Source organism: Rhinopithecus bieti, unplaced genomic scaffold, assembly GCF_001698545.2.
Source record: "Rhinopithecus bieti isolate Rb0 unplaced genomic scaffold, ASM169854v2 scaffold_51440, whole genome shotgun sequence".
Taxonomy (NCBI): domain Eukaryota; kingdom Metazoa; phylum Chordata; class Mammalia; order Primates; family Cercopithecidae; genus Rhinopithecus; species Rhinopithecus bieti.
The window spans coordinates 438,498-455,119 of record NW_016820117.1 but is presented as its reverse complement, the minus strand read 5'-3'; the positions used below and the strand labels follow the sequence as shown (position 1 = coordinate 455,119).

Sequence of the window (16,622 nt, the reverse complement as noted above, 5' to 3'; positions counted from 1 at the left end):
AAAAAAAAAAAAAAAAAAAAAAAAAAAAAAAAAACAGGCCGGGTGCAGTGGCACATGTCTGTAATTCCAGCACTTTGGGAGGCTGAGGCAGGCGGATCACTTGAGGTCAGGAGTTCAAGACCAGCCTGGCCAACATGGTGTACTTTCTCTACTAAAAGTACAAAAATTAGCCAGGCATGGTGGCATGCACCTATAATCCCACCTACTTGGGAGACTGAGATAGGCGGATCACTTGAACCTGGGAGGCAGAGGTTGCAATGAGCCGAGATTGTGCTACTGCTCTCCAGCCTGGGCGACAGAGTGAGACTCTGTCTTAAAAAAAAAAAAAGGCTGGGTGTGGTGTCTCACGCCTGTAATCCCAGCACTTTGGGAGGCCAAGGCAGGTGGATCACCTGAGGTCAGGAGTTCGAACCAGCCTGGCCAAGATGGTGTACTTTCTCTAGTAAAAGTACAAAAATTAGCCAGGCATGGTGGCATGCACCTATAATCCCAGCTACTCAGGAGGCTGAGACAGGAGAATCGTTTGAACCCAGACAGTGGAGGTTGCGGTGAGCTGAGATTGCACCATTTTACTCCAGCCTGGGCAACAGAGTGAGACTCCATTTCCAAAAAAAAGAAAGAAAAAAATTCCAGGGCCAGTGTGGTGACTCATGCCTGTAATCTCAAAACTTTGGGAGACTGGCCCAGCATAGTGGCTCACAACTGTAATCCCAAAGAGGCTGAGGCAGGTGGATCACCTGTCAGGAGTTCGAGACCAGCCTGACTAACATGGTGAAAGCCCATCTCTACTAAATACAAAAAATTAGCCAGGCATGGTGGCATGCACCTGTAATCCCAGCTGCTTGGGAGACTGAAGCAGGAGAATCACTTGAACCCAGGAGGCAGAGGTTGCAGTGAGCTGAGATCAGCCATTGCACTCCAACCTGGGCAACAAGAGCGAAACCCCCTCTCAAACAAACTAACAAACAACAACAACAACCAAAACACTTTGGGAAGCTGAGATGGGCAGATCACCTGGAAACCAGGAGTTCGAGACCAGTCTAAACAGCATAGTGAGACCCTGTCTCTACAAAAATTTTAAAATATTTTTTAAAATCAGCCAGGCACAGTGGCACACACCTATAGTCCTAGATACTTGGGAAGCTGAGGTAGAAGGATGACTTGAGCCCATGATTTTGAGGTTGCAGTGGGCTATGATGGTGCCACTGCACTCCAGCCTAGGCCATAGAGCAAGACACCATGTCAAAAAAAAAAAAAAAATCCAATCACCTCTGCTCACCTCTCTCTTCTCTCTCTCTCTCCCCTGTAACACACACACTGACAACCTTTAAAGGTTTCCTGTGGCTGGATGAAATCTAGAGGCTTTATCCTCCTCACATGGCCCTGCATGACCTGGCCCCTGCCCTCCTCTCTGACCTCATCTCCCACCCCTCTCCCAGCCTCTCTCTGCTCCAGCCACACTGGCCTTCTGTTTGTCTTCAACACCCCCAGCTTGGTTCCGCCTTCCAGCATTTGCAGCAGCTGCTCCCTTTACCTGGAATGCTTTGCTCCCAAACTTTTACCTGGTCGCTATTTTTTGTCATTTGGGTCTCAGCTCCAGTGCCACCCAATCACTCGAAGCGGATTTTGCTGACTGCTGTGTTTAAAAGTCGCTCCCTGCCACTCTAACGACAGCAGCCTGTCTTATTTTCTCATAGCACTATGTATCAATTTCTTCTTCAGTTTCTTTCTCTTCCGTCTGGCCTCACTGGAATACAAGCTCCGCAGGTGCTGGTGCTTTCTCTGATCCCTTTGCCTCTGTGTCCCTCCTGCCTTAGAACAATGCCCAGCATGTGGTAGGCACTCAGATACTCACTAAATGGAGGAATGGATGAATAATTCATAAAGCAGGATAAAGTTCAACTTTAGGCTTGTGGCTCAGATTGGATTTACATTTAGAGTCAGATTTAAGTTTAGTGTTAGGAGTGGTGGTAAACTGGTTTCAAGATTAGCCCTAGAAACAGGGTTGGTTTGGGGTAGAGGAGTTTTATTTAGGGAGTTATTAATTGGAATGTGTTTAGATTTGAGGTTAGGGTTACAGTTGGGGTTGAGTCTGAGTTGTGATTTGGGTTGAGGTTAAGTTTGGGTTAGGGTTGATGTTGGTATTAAATCCCAATTTAGGTTTTGAGGCTAAGTTCAAGTTTGAAGCTAATGTCATTTCAGTCTCATTTGGAGGCTTCAGAGATTTCACTAGTTTCTCCACAAAGACCACTATAAAGACTGTATTTCCCTGAGTTTGGGGCACAAGACTCCAGTCATCAGCTCTCCCACCCAGGGAAAGTCCCAAACCAACTGCTGGCCTGCCCAAGAAAGAAACCAAATTTCATACAACCTCCGAAACTGAGATTGAAACCAAGATTGGCTCATCTCAAGGAGCATCCTTCAGCATATCTCACATGCACGTGACACAGCCTCAGCCCAGTCTTGCCCTTCCTTCCTCTCTGTCTCTCGTCTCCCTATCACTCCTTCTTGCCTTTAATTTAAATTTCTTCCTCTTTAATTTAAATTTCTCTCTGTGTCTCACTATTAATTGCAATACCATTTTGTTTTTTTGTTGTTTTTTGTTTTGTTTTGTTTTTTGGTTGGTTGGTTTGTTTGTTTGAAATGGAGTCTCACTTTGTTGCCCAGGCTGGAGTGCAGTGGTGCGATCTTGGTTCACTGCAATCTCTGCTTCCCGGGTTCAAGCAGTTCTCCTGCCTCAGCCTCCCTAGTAGCTAGGACTACAGGCGTGTGCCACCACGCTCAGCTAATTTTTTATATTTTTAGCAGTGATGGAGTTTCACCATGTTGGCCAGGATTGTCTCTATCTCTTGACCTCGTGATCCACTCTCACACTCTCCTCGGCCTCCCAAAGTGCTGGGATGACAGGCGTGTGCCACTGCACCCAGTCTTGCAATACCATTTTATATTTTAATATAGCACAGTTGGGGTCTCAGTCTATCAGCTCATACAATTAGAGAAGCAGAAAGAGACAACAGGAAGCAAAAAGGACCCTGAAAGAAAGGGTAACACAGAGAAAAAGAAAGGAGCAAGGGCTAAGAGGGAAACCAACACTGACACAAAAGAATGAAAAGAAGGTTGGGCACAGTGGCTCACGCCCATAATCCCAGCACTTTGGGAGGTCAAGGCAGGCGGATCACCTGAGGTCAGGAGTTCGAGACCAACCTGGCCAACATGGTGAGACCCCCCCCATCTCTACTAAAAATACAAAAATAAATTAGACGGGCTTGGTGGAGTGCCTGTAATCCCAGCTGCTAGGGAGGCTGAGGCAGGAGAATCACTTGAACCCAGGAGGCAGAGGTTGCAGTGAGCGGAGATTGTGCCACTACACTTTAGCCTGGGCAACAGAGTAAGAACCTGTCTCAAAAAAAAAAAAAAAAAAAAAAGGAAAAGAAATTTTCTGACCTACCTCATCTGATAGTAGGTTATAAGACCTACTATCCAGAAGAGGTTCTCCCCTACTATCCAGAAGAGGTTCTGCCCTATACCTGGGAGGAAGGAATGCTGTACAGAGAGACCAAGAAGAATATGGCCAGGCCTTACTGGGATGCCCCCAATTCCAGTCTATTACCATTAGATTATACTCCTTTTGTTCAATTACATTTCTGCACAGCTGTTCATTCTTCATCAAATCTAATCATAAAAATAGTTTTCCCTGGGTCCTTCGGTCTTCATTTCTGAAGGCTCCCATGTCCCCTAAAACTTTGATTAAATAAATGTATTACGCTTTTCTCTTGTTAATCTGTCTTTTGTTATAGGAGTATTGGCCATAACCCTTACGATGGGTCAGGAAGGGATCACCCCTTTCTGCCCCTATAGAAATAATAGCTAAGACTAGTAAAGCATAAAAGGCAAAGGTACACGGCCTCAAGTAGAGAAGGAGAACAGGAGAAATAACTCATACACACCCAGAATGTTAATTACATGTCCCTCCATGTTACGCCAAGACCCCTCAGGGGTCTTGTGCCTGGGGAGAGAAGTGGTCTGCCCCATGGAACAGTGGGCTTGACCCCGGGTCACCACCAGCCCCAGCTCCAACCCCTCTAACACTCTCCAAGTAAAATCACATCAGTAGCAGTAATAATATTTGAGGTGACCGGTTGGTATTATCTCAAGCTTAGGAAAAGTGAATAAAGTCATCTTTAGAAACTTTTTTTTTAAACCTTGTAACTTGTAAGCTAACTGAAAATGGGCTCATGTATGAGAATGTTCGTATCAACATTTTTCGTGTTAGACAAAAACTGGAAACAAACCAAATGCCCATCAACAGAATATATTAGAGTGTATTGATACAGCAGAGTATCACGTCACAATTTTTTTTTTGTTTTTTTTTTTGAGACGGAGTCTCGCTCTGTCACCCAGGCTGGAGTGCAGTGGCCGGATCTCAGCTCACTGCAAGCTCTGCCTCCCAGGGTTACGCCATTCTCCTGCCTCAGCCTCCCAAGTAGCTGGGACTACAGGCGTCCGCCACCTCGCCCGGCTAGTTTTTTGTATTTTTTAGTAGAGACGGGGTTTCACCGGGTTAACCAGGATGGTCTCGATCTTCTGACCTCGTGATCCGCCCGTCTCAGCCTCCCAAAGTGCTGGGATTACAGGCTTGAGCCACCGCGCTCAGCCCACATCACAATTTTTTTTAAAAAATTACTGATACATACAACCACGTGGATGAATCTCACAAACATAATGCTGACTGAAAGAGGCCAAACAGAAATGAGTACATTCTGTGTGATTTCATTTATATGATGCCCCAAAGCAGGAGGAACTAATCTATGGTGACAAAGGAGAGAGAGTGGTTGGTTATCTTTGGAGGGTATCAGCAGGGAGGGGGCCATGAGGGAACCTACTGGGAACCTGAAACTACGTGGAACTGGGTGGTGGCTACATACAAATGGAAAAATTCATCAGCCGTACACTTAAGAGGTGTCCACCTCATACCTAAGTTACATATCAATAAAAGGAAAACATTTTGGAACTTTTTTTTTTTTTGAGACAGTCTTGCTCTGTCCCCCAGGCTGGAGTGCAATGGTGCGATCTTGACTCACTGCAGCCTCCATCTCCTGGGTTCAAATGGTTCTCCAGCCTCAGCCTCCCGAGTAGCTGGGACTACAGATGTGCACCACCACGCCTGGCTGATTTTTGTATTTTTTTTAGAGATGGGGTTTCACCATGTTGGCCAGCTGGTCTTGAACTCCTGACCTCAGTAATCCACCTGCCTCAGACTCCCAAAGTGCTGGGATTACAGGCGTGAGCCACTGCACCAGGCCTGGAACAATTTTAAAATAATGTATTGGCTCTGCAAATGCAGCTTCAGGACAAGTCCCTCAGCTGTCCCCACCCCACCCTAAGTCACCACCCTTAACCCTCACCCATGTGGATTTCTGAAACTTCCCTTGTAGAGAATTTTGGAAGGTGTCTGCCACATTGATCCTGGAGTGTGTGTTTATTTGTAGTTATATAAATCTGATCTGCGGAAGCCATCTGAGGTCAGGAAGAGATGGAGGGCATCCTTCAGGAGTGAGATGAGACCTCATCATACTTGAGTGTCCAGCATCATCTCTGAGTAAGGGGACCAAAAAAATATATCTTCCAAACTAGGACATTTTCAAGAGTGGAAGGGGGCTCCATTAATATTTTCACCTGGACGAGAGGCAAACACTAGAATGTCCCTGATGAAGAGGATATATAATGAACCTTCTTGATGTGAAACCTGCCAGATGGGCTGGAAAGTCCATATACTGGAACAAGTATGACTTGAGTTGTTTGGGACAAGGGCAGGGGTACAAGAGAAGGAAATGGGCAAAGAGAGAAGCCTGTACTCAGCCAAGGGTGCAGAGATGTTATATGTGATTGCTCTTCAGGGAACCGGGCCTCCAGCCCACACCCCAGCTGCTCAACCTCCTCCTCTCCGAATTGACTGTCCCTTCCCTGGAACTCTAGGCCTGACCCCACTCCCTGGCCCTCCCAGCCCACGATTCCCCTGACCCGACTCCCTTTCCCAGAACTCAGTCGCCTGAACCCCCAGCCTGTGGTTCTCTCCTAGGCCTCAGCCTTTCCTGCCTTTGACTGAAACGGCAGCATCTTCTAAGCCCTGGGGGCTTCCCCAGGCCCCAGCCCCGACCTAGAACCCGCCCGCCGCCTGCCACGCTGCCGCTGCCGCTTCCTCTATAAAGGGACCTGAGCGTCTGGGCCCAGGGGCTCCACACAGCAGGTGAGGCTCTCCTGCCCCATCTCCTTGGGCTGCCCGTGTTTCGTGCTTTGGACTACCACCCCACAGTGTCCTGCCCTCTGCCTGGGCCTCGGTCCCTCCTGCACCTGCTGCCTGGATCCCTGGCCTGCCTGGGCCTCGGTCCCTCCTGCACCTGCTGCCTGGATCCCTGGCCTGCCTGGGCCTGGGCCTTGGTGGGTTTGGTTTTGGTTTCCTTCTCTGTCTCTGACTCTCCATCTGTCAGTCTCATTGTCTATGTCACACGTTCTCTGTTTCTGCCATGATCCCTCTCTGTTCCCTTCCCGTCTCTTTCTGTTTCCCTCTGCTCACCTTGGGGTTTCTCTGACTGCATCTTGTCCCCTTCTCTGTCGATCTCTCTCTCAGGGGTGGGGGGGTGCTGTCTCCCAGGGCAGGAGGTCTGTCTTCCGCAGCGTGCCCCGCCCCACTTACTGTCTCTCTCTCTCTCTTTCTCTGCAGGTTCTCCCCATGACACCACCTGAACGTCTCTTCCTCTCAAGGGTGCGTGGCACCCCCCTACACCTCCTCCTTCTGGGGCTGCTGCTGGTCCTGCTGCCTGGGGCCCAGGTGAGGCAGCAGGAGAATGGGGGCTGCTGGGGTGGCTCAGCCAAACCTTGAGCCCTAGAGCCCCCCTCAACTCTGTTCTCCCCTAGGGGCTCCCTGGTGTTGGCCTCACACCTTCAGCTGCCCAGACTGCCCGTCAGCACCCCAAGATGCAACTTGCCCACAGCACCCTCAAACCTGCTGCTCACCTCATTGGTAAACATCCACCTGCCTCCCAGACATGTCCCCACCAGCTCTTCTCCTACCCCTGCCTCAGGAACCCAAGCATCCACTCCTCTCCGCCAACTTCCCCCACGCTAAAAAAAAACAGAGGCAGGCACTCCTATGTCTCCCCCTACCATCCCCCAGGAACTCAGCTGTTCAGTGCCTGCTTCCTCAGGAATTGAGACCTCTGATTCAGACCCCTGATCTCCCATCCCCATCCTCTATGGCTCTTCCTAGGAGACCCCAGCAAGCAGAACTCACTGCTCTGGAGAGCGAACACGGACCGTGCCTTCCTCCAGGATGGTTTCTCCTTGAGCAACAATTCTCTCCTGGTCCCCACCAGTGGCATCTACTTCGTCTACTCCCAGGTGGTCTTCTCTGGGAAAGCCTACTCTCCTAAGGCCACCCCCACTCCACTCTACCTGGCCCATGAGGTCCAGCTCTTCTCCTCCCAGTACCCCTTCCACGTGCCTCTCCTCAGCTCCCAGAAGATGGTGTATCCAGGGCTGCAGGAACCCTGGCTGCACTCGATGTACCATGGGGCTGCGTTCCAGCTCACCCAGGGAGACCAGCTATCCACCCACACAGATGGTATCCCCCACCTAGTCCTCAGCCCTAGTACTGTCTTCTTTGGAGCCTTCGCTCTGTAGAACTTGGAAAACTCCAGAAAGAAAAAATAATTGATTTGAAGACCTTCTCCCCATTCTGCCTCCATTCTGACCATTTCAGGGGTCACCACCACCTCTTCTTTGGCCATTCCAACAGCTCAAGTCTTCCCTGATCAAGTCACCGGAGCTTTCAAAGAAGGAATTGTAGGCATCCCAGGGGACCACACCTCCCTGAACCATCCTGGATGTCTGTCTGGCTGCGGATTTCAAGCCTGCCTAGGAATTTCCAGCCCAAAGCTGTTGGTCTGTCCCACCAGCTAGGTGGGGCCTAGATCCACACACGGAGGAAGAGCAGGCACATGGAGGAGCTTGGGGGATGACTGGAGACAGGGAGGGGACTATTTATGAAGGCAAAAAAATTAAATTATTTATTTATGGAGGATGGAGAGAGGGGAATAATAGAAGAACATCCAAGGAGAGACAGAGACAGGCCCAAGAGATGAAGCGTGAGAGGGCGTGGGCACAAGGCTGACCGAGAGAGAAAGAAGTAGGCGTGAGGGATCACAGGGCCCCAGAAGGCAGTGAAAGGCTCTGAAAGCCAGCTGCTGATCAGAGTCCCACACCGAGGCATCTGCACCCTGGATGAAGCCCAATAAACCTCTTTTCTCTGAGATGCTGTCTGCTTGTGTGTGTCTGTCTGGGAGTGAGAATTTCCCAGTCTATCTAAGGAGAGGAGGGAGGGATAGAGGGCTCAAAGGGAGCAAGAGCTGTGGGAAGAACAAAAAGATAAAGGGCTCAGAAAGCTTCAGGGACATGTGATGGACTCACAAGGTGAGGCCGCCAGACTGCTGCAGGGGAAGCAAAAGAGAAGCTGAGAAGACAAAGGAAAAGTCAGGGTCTGAAGGGGCGGGGGTCAGGGAGCTCCTGGGAGATATGGCCACATGTAGTGGCTCTGAGGAATGGGTTACAGGAGACCTCTGGGGAGACGTGACCACAGCAAAGGGTAGGAGAATGTCCAGGGCTATGGGGGTCGAGTATGGGGACCCCCCCCTCACCAAGACAGGGCCATGTTGAGGGCCCTAGGGAGTGAAAGAGCCTCCAGGACCTCCAGGTATGGAATACAGGGGACGTTTAAGAAGATATGGCCACACATTGGGGCCCTGAGAAGTGAGAGCTTCATGAAAAAAATCAGGGACCCCAGAGTTCCTTGGAAGCCAAGACTGAAACAAGCATTGTGAGTCCCCGGGTCAGAGTGAAAGAAGAAGACCTGCCCCAGTGGGGTCTGTGAATTCCCGGTGGTGATTTCACTCCCCGGGGCTGTCCCAGGCTTGTCCCTGCTACCCCCACCCAGCCTTCCCTGAGGGCCTGAGCCTGCCCCCAAGCCCCCAGCTCCTTCTCCCCCAAGGAACCCAAACACAGGCCTCAGGACTCAACACAGCTTTTCTCCCTCCAACCCCATTTTCTCTACCTCAAGGACTCAGCTTTCTGAAGCCCCTCCCAGTTCTCATTCTATCTTTTTCCTGCATCCCGTCTGAAAATCAGAGGGAAACAGACCACAGACCTGGTCCCCAGAAGAAATGGAGGCAATAGGCTTTGAGGGGCAGGAGAACGGGATTCAACCTCCAGAGTCCTACATACAAATCGGTCAGTGGCCCAGAAGACCCCCCTCGGAATCGGAGCAGGGATGGTGGGGAGTGTGAGGAGTATCCTTGATGCTTAGGTGTCCCCAACTTTCCAAATCCCCGCCCCCGCGATGGAGAAGAAACCAAGACAGAAGGTGCAGGGCCCACTACCGCTTCCTCCAGATGAGCTCATGGGTTTCTCCACCAAGGAAGTTTTCCGCTGGTTGAATGATTCTTTCCCCGCCCTCCTCTCGCCTGCCCCAGGGACATATAAAGGCAGTTGTTTGCACACCCAGCCAGCAGACGCTCCCTCAGCAAGGACAGCAGAGGACCAGCTAAGAGGGAGAGAAGCAACTCCAGACCCCCCCTGAAAAAAACCCTCAGACGCCACATCCCCAGACAAGCTGCCAGGCGGGTTCTCTCCCTCTCACATACTGACCCAGGGCTCTACCCTCTCTTACCTGGAAAGGACACCATGAGCACGGAAAGCATGATCCGGGACGTGGAGCTGGCCGAGGAGGCACTCCCCAGGAAGACAGCGGGGCCCCAGGGCTCCAGGCGGTGCTGGTTTCTCAGCCTCTTCTCCTTCCTGCTCGTGGCAGGCGCCACCACGCTCTTCTGTCTGCTGCACTTTGGAGTGATCGGCCCCCAGAGGGAAGAGGTGAGTGCCTCGCCAGCCTTCATCCACTCTCCCACCCGAGAGAGAGAGAGATGGGATGAGCGAAAGATGTGTGCTGACAGGGAGGGATGGAGAGAAAAACAACATGGAGAAAGACGAGGATGCAGAAAGAGATGTGGCAAGAGATGGGGAAGAGAGAGAGAGAAAGATAGAGAGGCAGGATGTCTGGCACATGGAAGGTGCTCACTAAGTGTGTATGGAGTGAATGAATGAATGAATGAGCAAACAGATATGTAAATAAGATATGGAGACAGATGTGGGGTGTGAGCAGAGAGATGGGGGAAGAAACAAGTGATATGAATAAAGATGGTGAGACAGAAAGAGAGTGGGAAATATGGCAGCTAAGGAGAGAGATGAGGGAGATAAGGAGAGATGAGGGAGATAAGGAGAGATGAAGATAGGGTGTCTGGCACACAGAAGACACTCAGTGAAAGAATTGTTGAATTCGTAGAGGGTGAATACACAGATGAATGGAGAGACAAAACCAGACAACTCAGGGCTAAGAGCGCAGGCCAGACAGGCAGCCAGCTGTTCCTCCTTTAAGGGTGATTCCCTTGATGTTAACCATTCTCCTTCTCCCCAGCAGTTCCCCAAGGACCTCCCTCTAATCAGCCCTCTGGCCCAGGCAGTCAGTAAGTGTCTCCAAACCTCTTTCCTAATTCTGGGTTTGGGTTGGGGTATAGGGTTAGTACTGGTACGAAAGCAGTGGGGGAAATTTAAAGTTTTGGTCTTGGGGGAGGGCGGCTGGGGTGAAAGTAAGGGGGTGGGGGGTATTTTCTAGGAAGTTTAAGGGTCTCAGCTTTTTCTTTTCTCTCTCCTCTTCAGGATCATCTTCTCGAACCCCAAGTGACAAGCCTGTAGCCCATGTTGTAGGTAAGAGCTCTGACGATGTGTCTTGGAACTTGGAGGGCTAGGATTTGGGGGTTGAAGCCTGGCTGAGGGTAGGTAGACCTTGGAGACAGTGTGAGAAGGACTCGCTGAGCTCAAGGGAAGGGTAGAGGAACTGCACAGCCCTTAGGGGGATACTCAGAACGTCATGGCCAGGTGGGATGTGGGATGACAGACAGAGGGAACAGGAACCGGATGTGGGGTGGGCAGAGCTCGAGGGCCAGGATGTGGAGAGTGAACCCACATGGCCACACTGACTCCCCTCTCTCTCTCTCCCTCCCTCCAGCAAATCCTCAAGCTGAGGGGCAGCTCCAGTGGCTGAACCGCCGGGCCAATGCCCTCCTGGCCAATGGCGTAGAGCTGACAGATAACCAGCTGGTGGTGCCATCAGAGGGCCTGTACCTCATCTACTCCCAGGTCCTCTTCAAGGGCCAAGGCTGCCCCTCCAACCATGTGCTCCTCACCCACACCATCAGCCGCATCGCCGTCTCCTACCAGACCAAGGTCAACCTCCTCTCTGCCATCAAGAGCCCCTGCCAGAGGGAGACTCCAGAGGGGGCTGAGGCCAAGCCCTGGTATGAGCCCATCTACCTAGGAGGGGTCTTCCAGCTGGAGAAGGGTGATCGACTCAGCGCTGAGATCAATCTGCCCGACTATCTCGACTTTGCCGAGTCTGGGCAGGTCTACTTTGGGATCATTGCCCTGTGAGGAGGACGAACATCCATCTTTCCCAAACCCCTCCCCCGCCCCAATCCCTTTATTATCCCCTCCTTCAGACACCCTGATCCTCTTCTGGCTCAAAAAGAGAACTGGGGGCTTAGGGTCAGACCCCAAGCTTAGAACCTTAAGCAACAACACCACCACTTCGAAGCCTGGGATTCAGGAATGTGTGGCCTGCACAGTGAAGTGCTGGCAACCACTAAGAATTCAAACTGGGGCCTCCAGCACTCACTGGGGCCTACAGCTTTGACCCCTGAACTCAGCCTGTGACATCTGGAATCTGGAGACCAGGGAGCCTTTGGTTCTGGCCGGAACGCTGCAAGACTTGAGAAGACCTCACCTAGAAGTTGACACAAGTGGACCTCGGGCCTTCCTCTCTCCAGATGTTTCCAGACTTCCTTGAGACATGGAGCCTGGCCCTGCCCATGGAGCTAGCCCCCTCTATTTATGTTTGCACTTGTGATTATTTATTATTTATTTATTATTTATTTATTTGCCGATGAATGTATTTATTTGGGAGGTCGGGGTATCCCAGGGGACCCAATGTAGGAGCTGCCTTGGCTCAGACATGTTTTCTGTGAAAACGGAGCTGAACAATAGGCTGTTCCCACATAGCCTCCTGGCCTCTGTGCCTTCTTTTGATTATGTTTTTAAAAATATTTATCTGATTAAGTTGTCTGAACAATGCAGATTTGGTGACCGACTGTCACTCATTGCTGAGCCTCTGCTCCCCAGGGGAGTTGTGTCTGTAATCGCCCTACTATTCAGTGGCGAGAAATAAAGTTTGCTTAGAAAAGAAACATGGTCTCCTTCTTGGAATTAATTCTGCATCTGCTTCTTCTTGTGGGTGGGAAGAAGCTCCCTAAGTCTCTCTCCACAGGCTTTAAGATCCCTCGGACCCAGTCCCATCCTTCGACTCCTAGGGTCCTGAAGACCCGACAGAAACAAAGCCCAACAGAATATTCCCCATCCCCCAGGAAACAAGAGCCTGAACCTAATTACCTCTCCCTGAGGGCATGGGAATTTCCAACTCTGGGAATTCCAGTCCTTGCTGGGAAAATCCTGCAGCTTAGGTGAGATTTCCGGCTGTTGCAGCTGGCCAGCCGTCCGGAGAGAGCTGGGGAGGAGTCACATTCTCAGGTACCTGAATCACACAGCCAAGGGACTTCCGGAGATTCAGGTGTCTAGGCTTCAAATCACCCTGTCCTAACTCTGCAACCTGAACCAGCCACTTAACCTATCTATCCAATGGAGATAGGAATGTCCACCACACATAGGGCATGTGAGAGAAGGCCTGACCTCCATCAGAGGACCTCACTCAGCCCTTGGCACAGTGGGCACTCAATGAATTCTGGCTTACTTCCTTCAACCAGTTTCCAGCTGTTCCATCCCCTTCCATTCTCTCAGTGGGTGAAATTGAAGAGACTGAGGACAATAAAGAACACGGGACTGAACCGCTGGGCGTGGTGGCATGCACCTGTAATCCCACCACTTTGCGAGGCCAAGGTGAGAGGATAACTTGAACCCAGGAGTTCGAGAGCAATCTGGGCAATATAGTGAGATCCTGTCTCTATTTTTAAAAAAAGAATGAAATATAGGAATAAGAGGTGGGTGAAGGACTCACATGCCGGCTTGGTCCCACCGGTCTTTGTGGTGAAGGAGGGGAGAGGTGAGAGGTGGGTGATCTGGAAGGAGAAAAGTACCCCCTCCCCCATGAAGGTTCTTCTGGAGAGAGTCAAAGACAAATAAGGGCGGGGCGCAGTGGCTCATGCCTGTTATCCCAACACTTTGGGAGGTTGAGGTGGGAGGATCATTTGAGCCCACTAGTTCAAGACCAGCCTATGCAACATAGCAAGACTTTGTTTCTACAAAAAAAATAACAATTAGGTGTAGTGGTGCATACCTGTAGTTCTAGCTACTCAGCAGGCTGAGGCAGGAGGATCACTCGAGCCCAGGAGTTTGAGGTTACAGTAAGCTATGATCATGCCACTGTACCCCCATCTGGGTGACAGAACGAGACCCTGTCTCAAAAAACAATTCCAAAAACAAATATGGAGACAGAAATTGAGCCCCCCAAGACTGGGAGCCCCCATTGAGCTCAGAAATTAGGCTTTACCTCCAGCCCTGGGGTGCCAGGCAGGAGAAAACCGTGTGGTAGGCTGAGGGGGTGGGGTGACCCACGGGGGTGACCTAGATAGGGCCTTGGGTCACCCTCTGCCTCCTTCAGCCTGTGGCTGAAAGTCAGTCATGAAGTAAGGGGGTACTACTGTTACTCATCCCAGAAGCACCCACACTTACTCACTTTTGGGAAGGGGGACACAAAGTGTGAAAACCGGTGAGGATTTTCCGCCTCACCCTAAATGGGACACCATAAGTGGGGCATTGGTTTTTCCTCCTCCCCAGAACTTCCTGGTGTTTTCAGGCACCACAGGCTCCTTCCTGCTGTCTCCATCTCTCTCTAATATTCTCCCCTTCTTTCTCCTTCAGCCTCCTCCCTTCAGACCCTATAAGCCTTGAATTAAGCTCCTTGGAGGAGAAGAGTGGACTGTGAGGTAGGAAACAGAGAGGCCTTCAGACAGCCCTAGGGGGAGAAGTGCGGGGCCCCTCCAGGCTTCATTCCTCTGTCATGATAGGGGCTTACTCTGCTGCTGGGCCTTTCTGAGTGGTGCTTGCTGTGCTGTGTAATGACCCCTCTCACTGTTGGGGCGAACCCAAGAGAAAAGAGTGTGGTGCAGAGTCTGGTTGGGATCACATGGCCCTGAAAATCAGGATGCCTGGAGAAGCTTCGGAGCTGGAGGAGTCCCCCTTCCTCCCACCCTCCCACTGGACTAATGATGAGGCCTGGCCATTCAGAGGCAGGGAGGGGGTGGGACAGGCCCACCATCATCCGTAGGAGCAAAGGCCATACGTTGTGTTGTGATGAATTGTTTCAAGCAACCAGAAGAGTACTGAGAATATCTAACCCACACCCGTGCACCCATCCTGAATTAAGACGTGTGTCGCAACTCGGCATCTTTATCGGCAGCACTGAAGCTTTCCATTCTTTATTTTCATCAGGCTCAAAATCAATTTCCAAACAGTCTCCTACATTTTTCCCACTGCCATGGGGTCCTGGGCGTCCGGGCCCCCAATATTCACGCACTCGCACCACGCACTCATATTCCCTCACCCCACCATCACGGCCCCAAAGAAAGTCTTCCCTCTCGCGAAGTCCACCATATCGGGGTGACTGATGTTGACGTACACCCTCTCGCCCCTCCGGAGCTGCACCAGGCCGCCGAACCCCACGCTTGTGTACCAGAGAGGCCCGTACCCTTGCCTCCCAGCCGGGTCCAGCACTGGAGTCACGGTCTCGGCGCCCTCGAGCAGCAGCTCGGGAGTGCCCGGTCCGTAGGCGCCCCCCGCCCGGTACAGAGAGCTGCGCAGCGTGACCGAGTGGCCCCGGGGTTCCGCGCCGCCAGGGGGCGCCCGGCCCCGGTAGCCGACGAGACAGTAGAGGTAATAGAGGCCGTCCTGCGGGAGCGCCAGCCCTTCGGCGTCCGAGAACTGCGTCCCGCTCGTCAGAAACGCCTGTTCCTTCGTCGCCTCCCAGCCTAGCCCCTGCCCCTTCAGCGGAGCGCCTGCGGAGACACGGGCCCACGCGCTCTTGGGAATGCGATCCTAAAGGCTTGGGACTTCTGGGAGGGTGGCGGCTTTTAGCCCCTGCGGGAACCGACCGGGCCGGGGGAGGGGGGATGCTGCTGTCTCTGGGGTGAGTGCGAGTTGGGGGCCGAGGGAACTTGGATGTGGGGTGCAGAGCGCTGTAGTGGGGACCCCCAGGCCGGCTTTTGCTTGCACCAGAGGGAAGAAGAAACTACACTGCGGGGACGAGCGGAAGGGTGGGCATGAGCGGCGAAAGGTGGTGAAGCGGATGAGAAACCGAGCCCTGGAATCATGGAGCCAAAGGACTCTGGGCGAGCAGAATTGGAACCTTCGGATTATTTACACTCTTATTCAGGTCTTTGAGGTCCTTACCTATGAGGTGGGCAGCTGGGAGCCCGGGGCTGAGATCTGCTTCTGGCTCCTCCTCCGGCAGCTTCTGAAACCCTGGAAGGGGCAAAGAGTCCACGATTGGGGCCAGGGCAGCCACCCATGCAGGCTACCCTTGAGAGGACGGGCCGCAGGGATGGGAGCCTGGATTCCTAGAGGAAGAGGGATCTGGGAACGCAGCTGGGAGCTGGGAGCCCCTGAGGGACTGAAGCGGGGAAGAAGAGACAGTCTGCTCTTACCCAGTCCTTGCTGGGCCTGTGCCCCGGGGTCAGCGGTGTCCGTTACCTGGTTGGGTGGGTCACAGTGCCCAGAGTTCAGATTCAACTCATGTCACCCCTAGCCCTCTGAAAGTGGACCCAAGCTGCAGGCCTGGGGTTTCTCCCACCAGCACCATCCCCAACACACACCTCCCTAGAAGGGAGAGCAAGCAAGGCATAGGTACTTGGGCAGAGAAACAGATGTACCTCGGAAAGAGGAGAGGAGGCACAAGGAGCTGTGTCAGGATACAAGCACAACATCACAGAAACATCACAGGAACATCACAGGAACAGTGCTCTGCACCCCACATCCATGTTCCCTCACCCCCAACTGGCACTCATCCCAGAGACAGCACCATCCCCCCTCCCCCGGCCCCGTAGGTTCCCGCAGGGTCTAACTGCAGCGGCTCACTGCAACCTCTGCCTCCTGGACAGGAACGTGGACAGAGAGTCAGCAAAGAGACAGGACATCCCCACCAGGGACAGCCGAGCCAGCTGAGCCAGACAGGGCAAAAGACCACAGGCACAACCAGAGGGAGCCAAGCATCTGCAAGATACAGCTCTCCACCAGGGCCTGTTGCAGCCACTCACCAGTCCTCCCTGATCCTGGGGCACTAAGGCCAGCACAGCCAGGACAGTGATAGGCACCGCCAGCAACAGGGTCACCAGAGAAGTGGCTCCTGCCACAGCTAGCAGGAGGGAGCCCCTCCCCTGGAGCCTCCCACCCCTGCCCTCCAGCCCCAGTGCCCCCATTGAGACTGAACCAGAGCCAGAGCAGGGGGCTTTCAT

At 52.3% G+C, this 16,622-nt stretch overlaps 3 protein-coding genes across 7 annotated transcripts; 2 read left to right on the top strand and 1 right to left on the bottom strand.

Annotated features, from left to right (window-relative positions):
* The first annotated feature begins 5,417 nt into the window (after positions 1-5,417).
* LTA (lymphotoxin alpha) lies at positions 5,418-8,309 on the top strand. Of its 2 annotated transcripts, none has more exons than XM_017859556.1 (4): positions 5,418-6,247; positions 6,722-6,829; positions 6,916-7,021; positions 7,268-8,309. In XM_017859556.1, the coding sequence occupies exons 2-4, from the start codon at positions 6,731-6,733 to the stop codon at positions 7,678-7,680; spliced, it is 618 nt and encodes a 205-aa protein (XP_017715045.1). In that variant the 5' UTR covers positions 5,418-6,247; positions 6,722-6,730; the 3' UTR covers positions 7,681-8,309. The 2 variants fall into 2 exon arrangements, with proteins under 2 accessions (XP_017715045.1, XP_017715046.1); XM_017859557.1 differs by having other exon boundaries at positions 6,228-6,438.
* Positions 8,310-9,566: 1,257 nt separating this feature from the next.
* Positions 9,567-12,347, top strand: TNF (tumor necrosis factor). Of its 2 annotated transcripts, none has more exons than XM_017859555.1 (4): positions 9,567-9,921; positions 10,526-10,571; positions 10,765-10,812; positions 11,114-12,347. In XM_017859555.1, exons 1-4 carry the CDS (start codon positions 9,736-9,738, stop codon positions 11,533-11,535), a joined length of 702 nt encoding a protein of 233 aa, XP_017715044.1. In that variant the 5' UTR covers positions 9,567-9,735; the 3' UTR covers positions 11,536-12,347. The 2 variants fall into 2 exon arrangements, with proteins under 2 accessions (XP_017715044.1, XP_017715043.1); XM_017859554.1 differs by having other exon boundaries at positions 9,569-9,921; positions 10,523-10,571.
* Positions 12,348-14,559: 2,212 nt separating this feature from the next.
* On the bottom strand, positions 14,560-16,622 carry LTB (lymphotoxin beta). Of its 3 annotated transcripts, none has more exons than XM_017859545.1 (4): positions 16,425-16,622; positions 15,816-15,861; positions 15,562-15,633; positions 14,560-15,167 (listed from the first exon to the last, which is right to left on the bottom strand). In XM_017859545.1, the coding sequence occupies exons 1-4, from the start codon at positions 16,620-16,622 to the stop codon at positions 14,713-14,715; spliced, it is 771 nt and encodes a 256-aa protein (XP_017715034.1). In that variant the 3' UTR covers positions 14,560-14,712. The 3 variants fall into 3 exon arrangements, with proteins under 3 accessions (XP_017715034.1, XP_017715035.1, XP_017715036.1); XM_017859546.1 differs by lacking the exon at positions 16,425-16,622 and adding an exon at positions 16,041-16,415; XM_017859547.1 differs by lacking the exon at positions 15,816-15,861 and having other exon boundaries at positions 14,562-15,167; positions 16,425-16,616.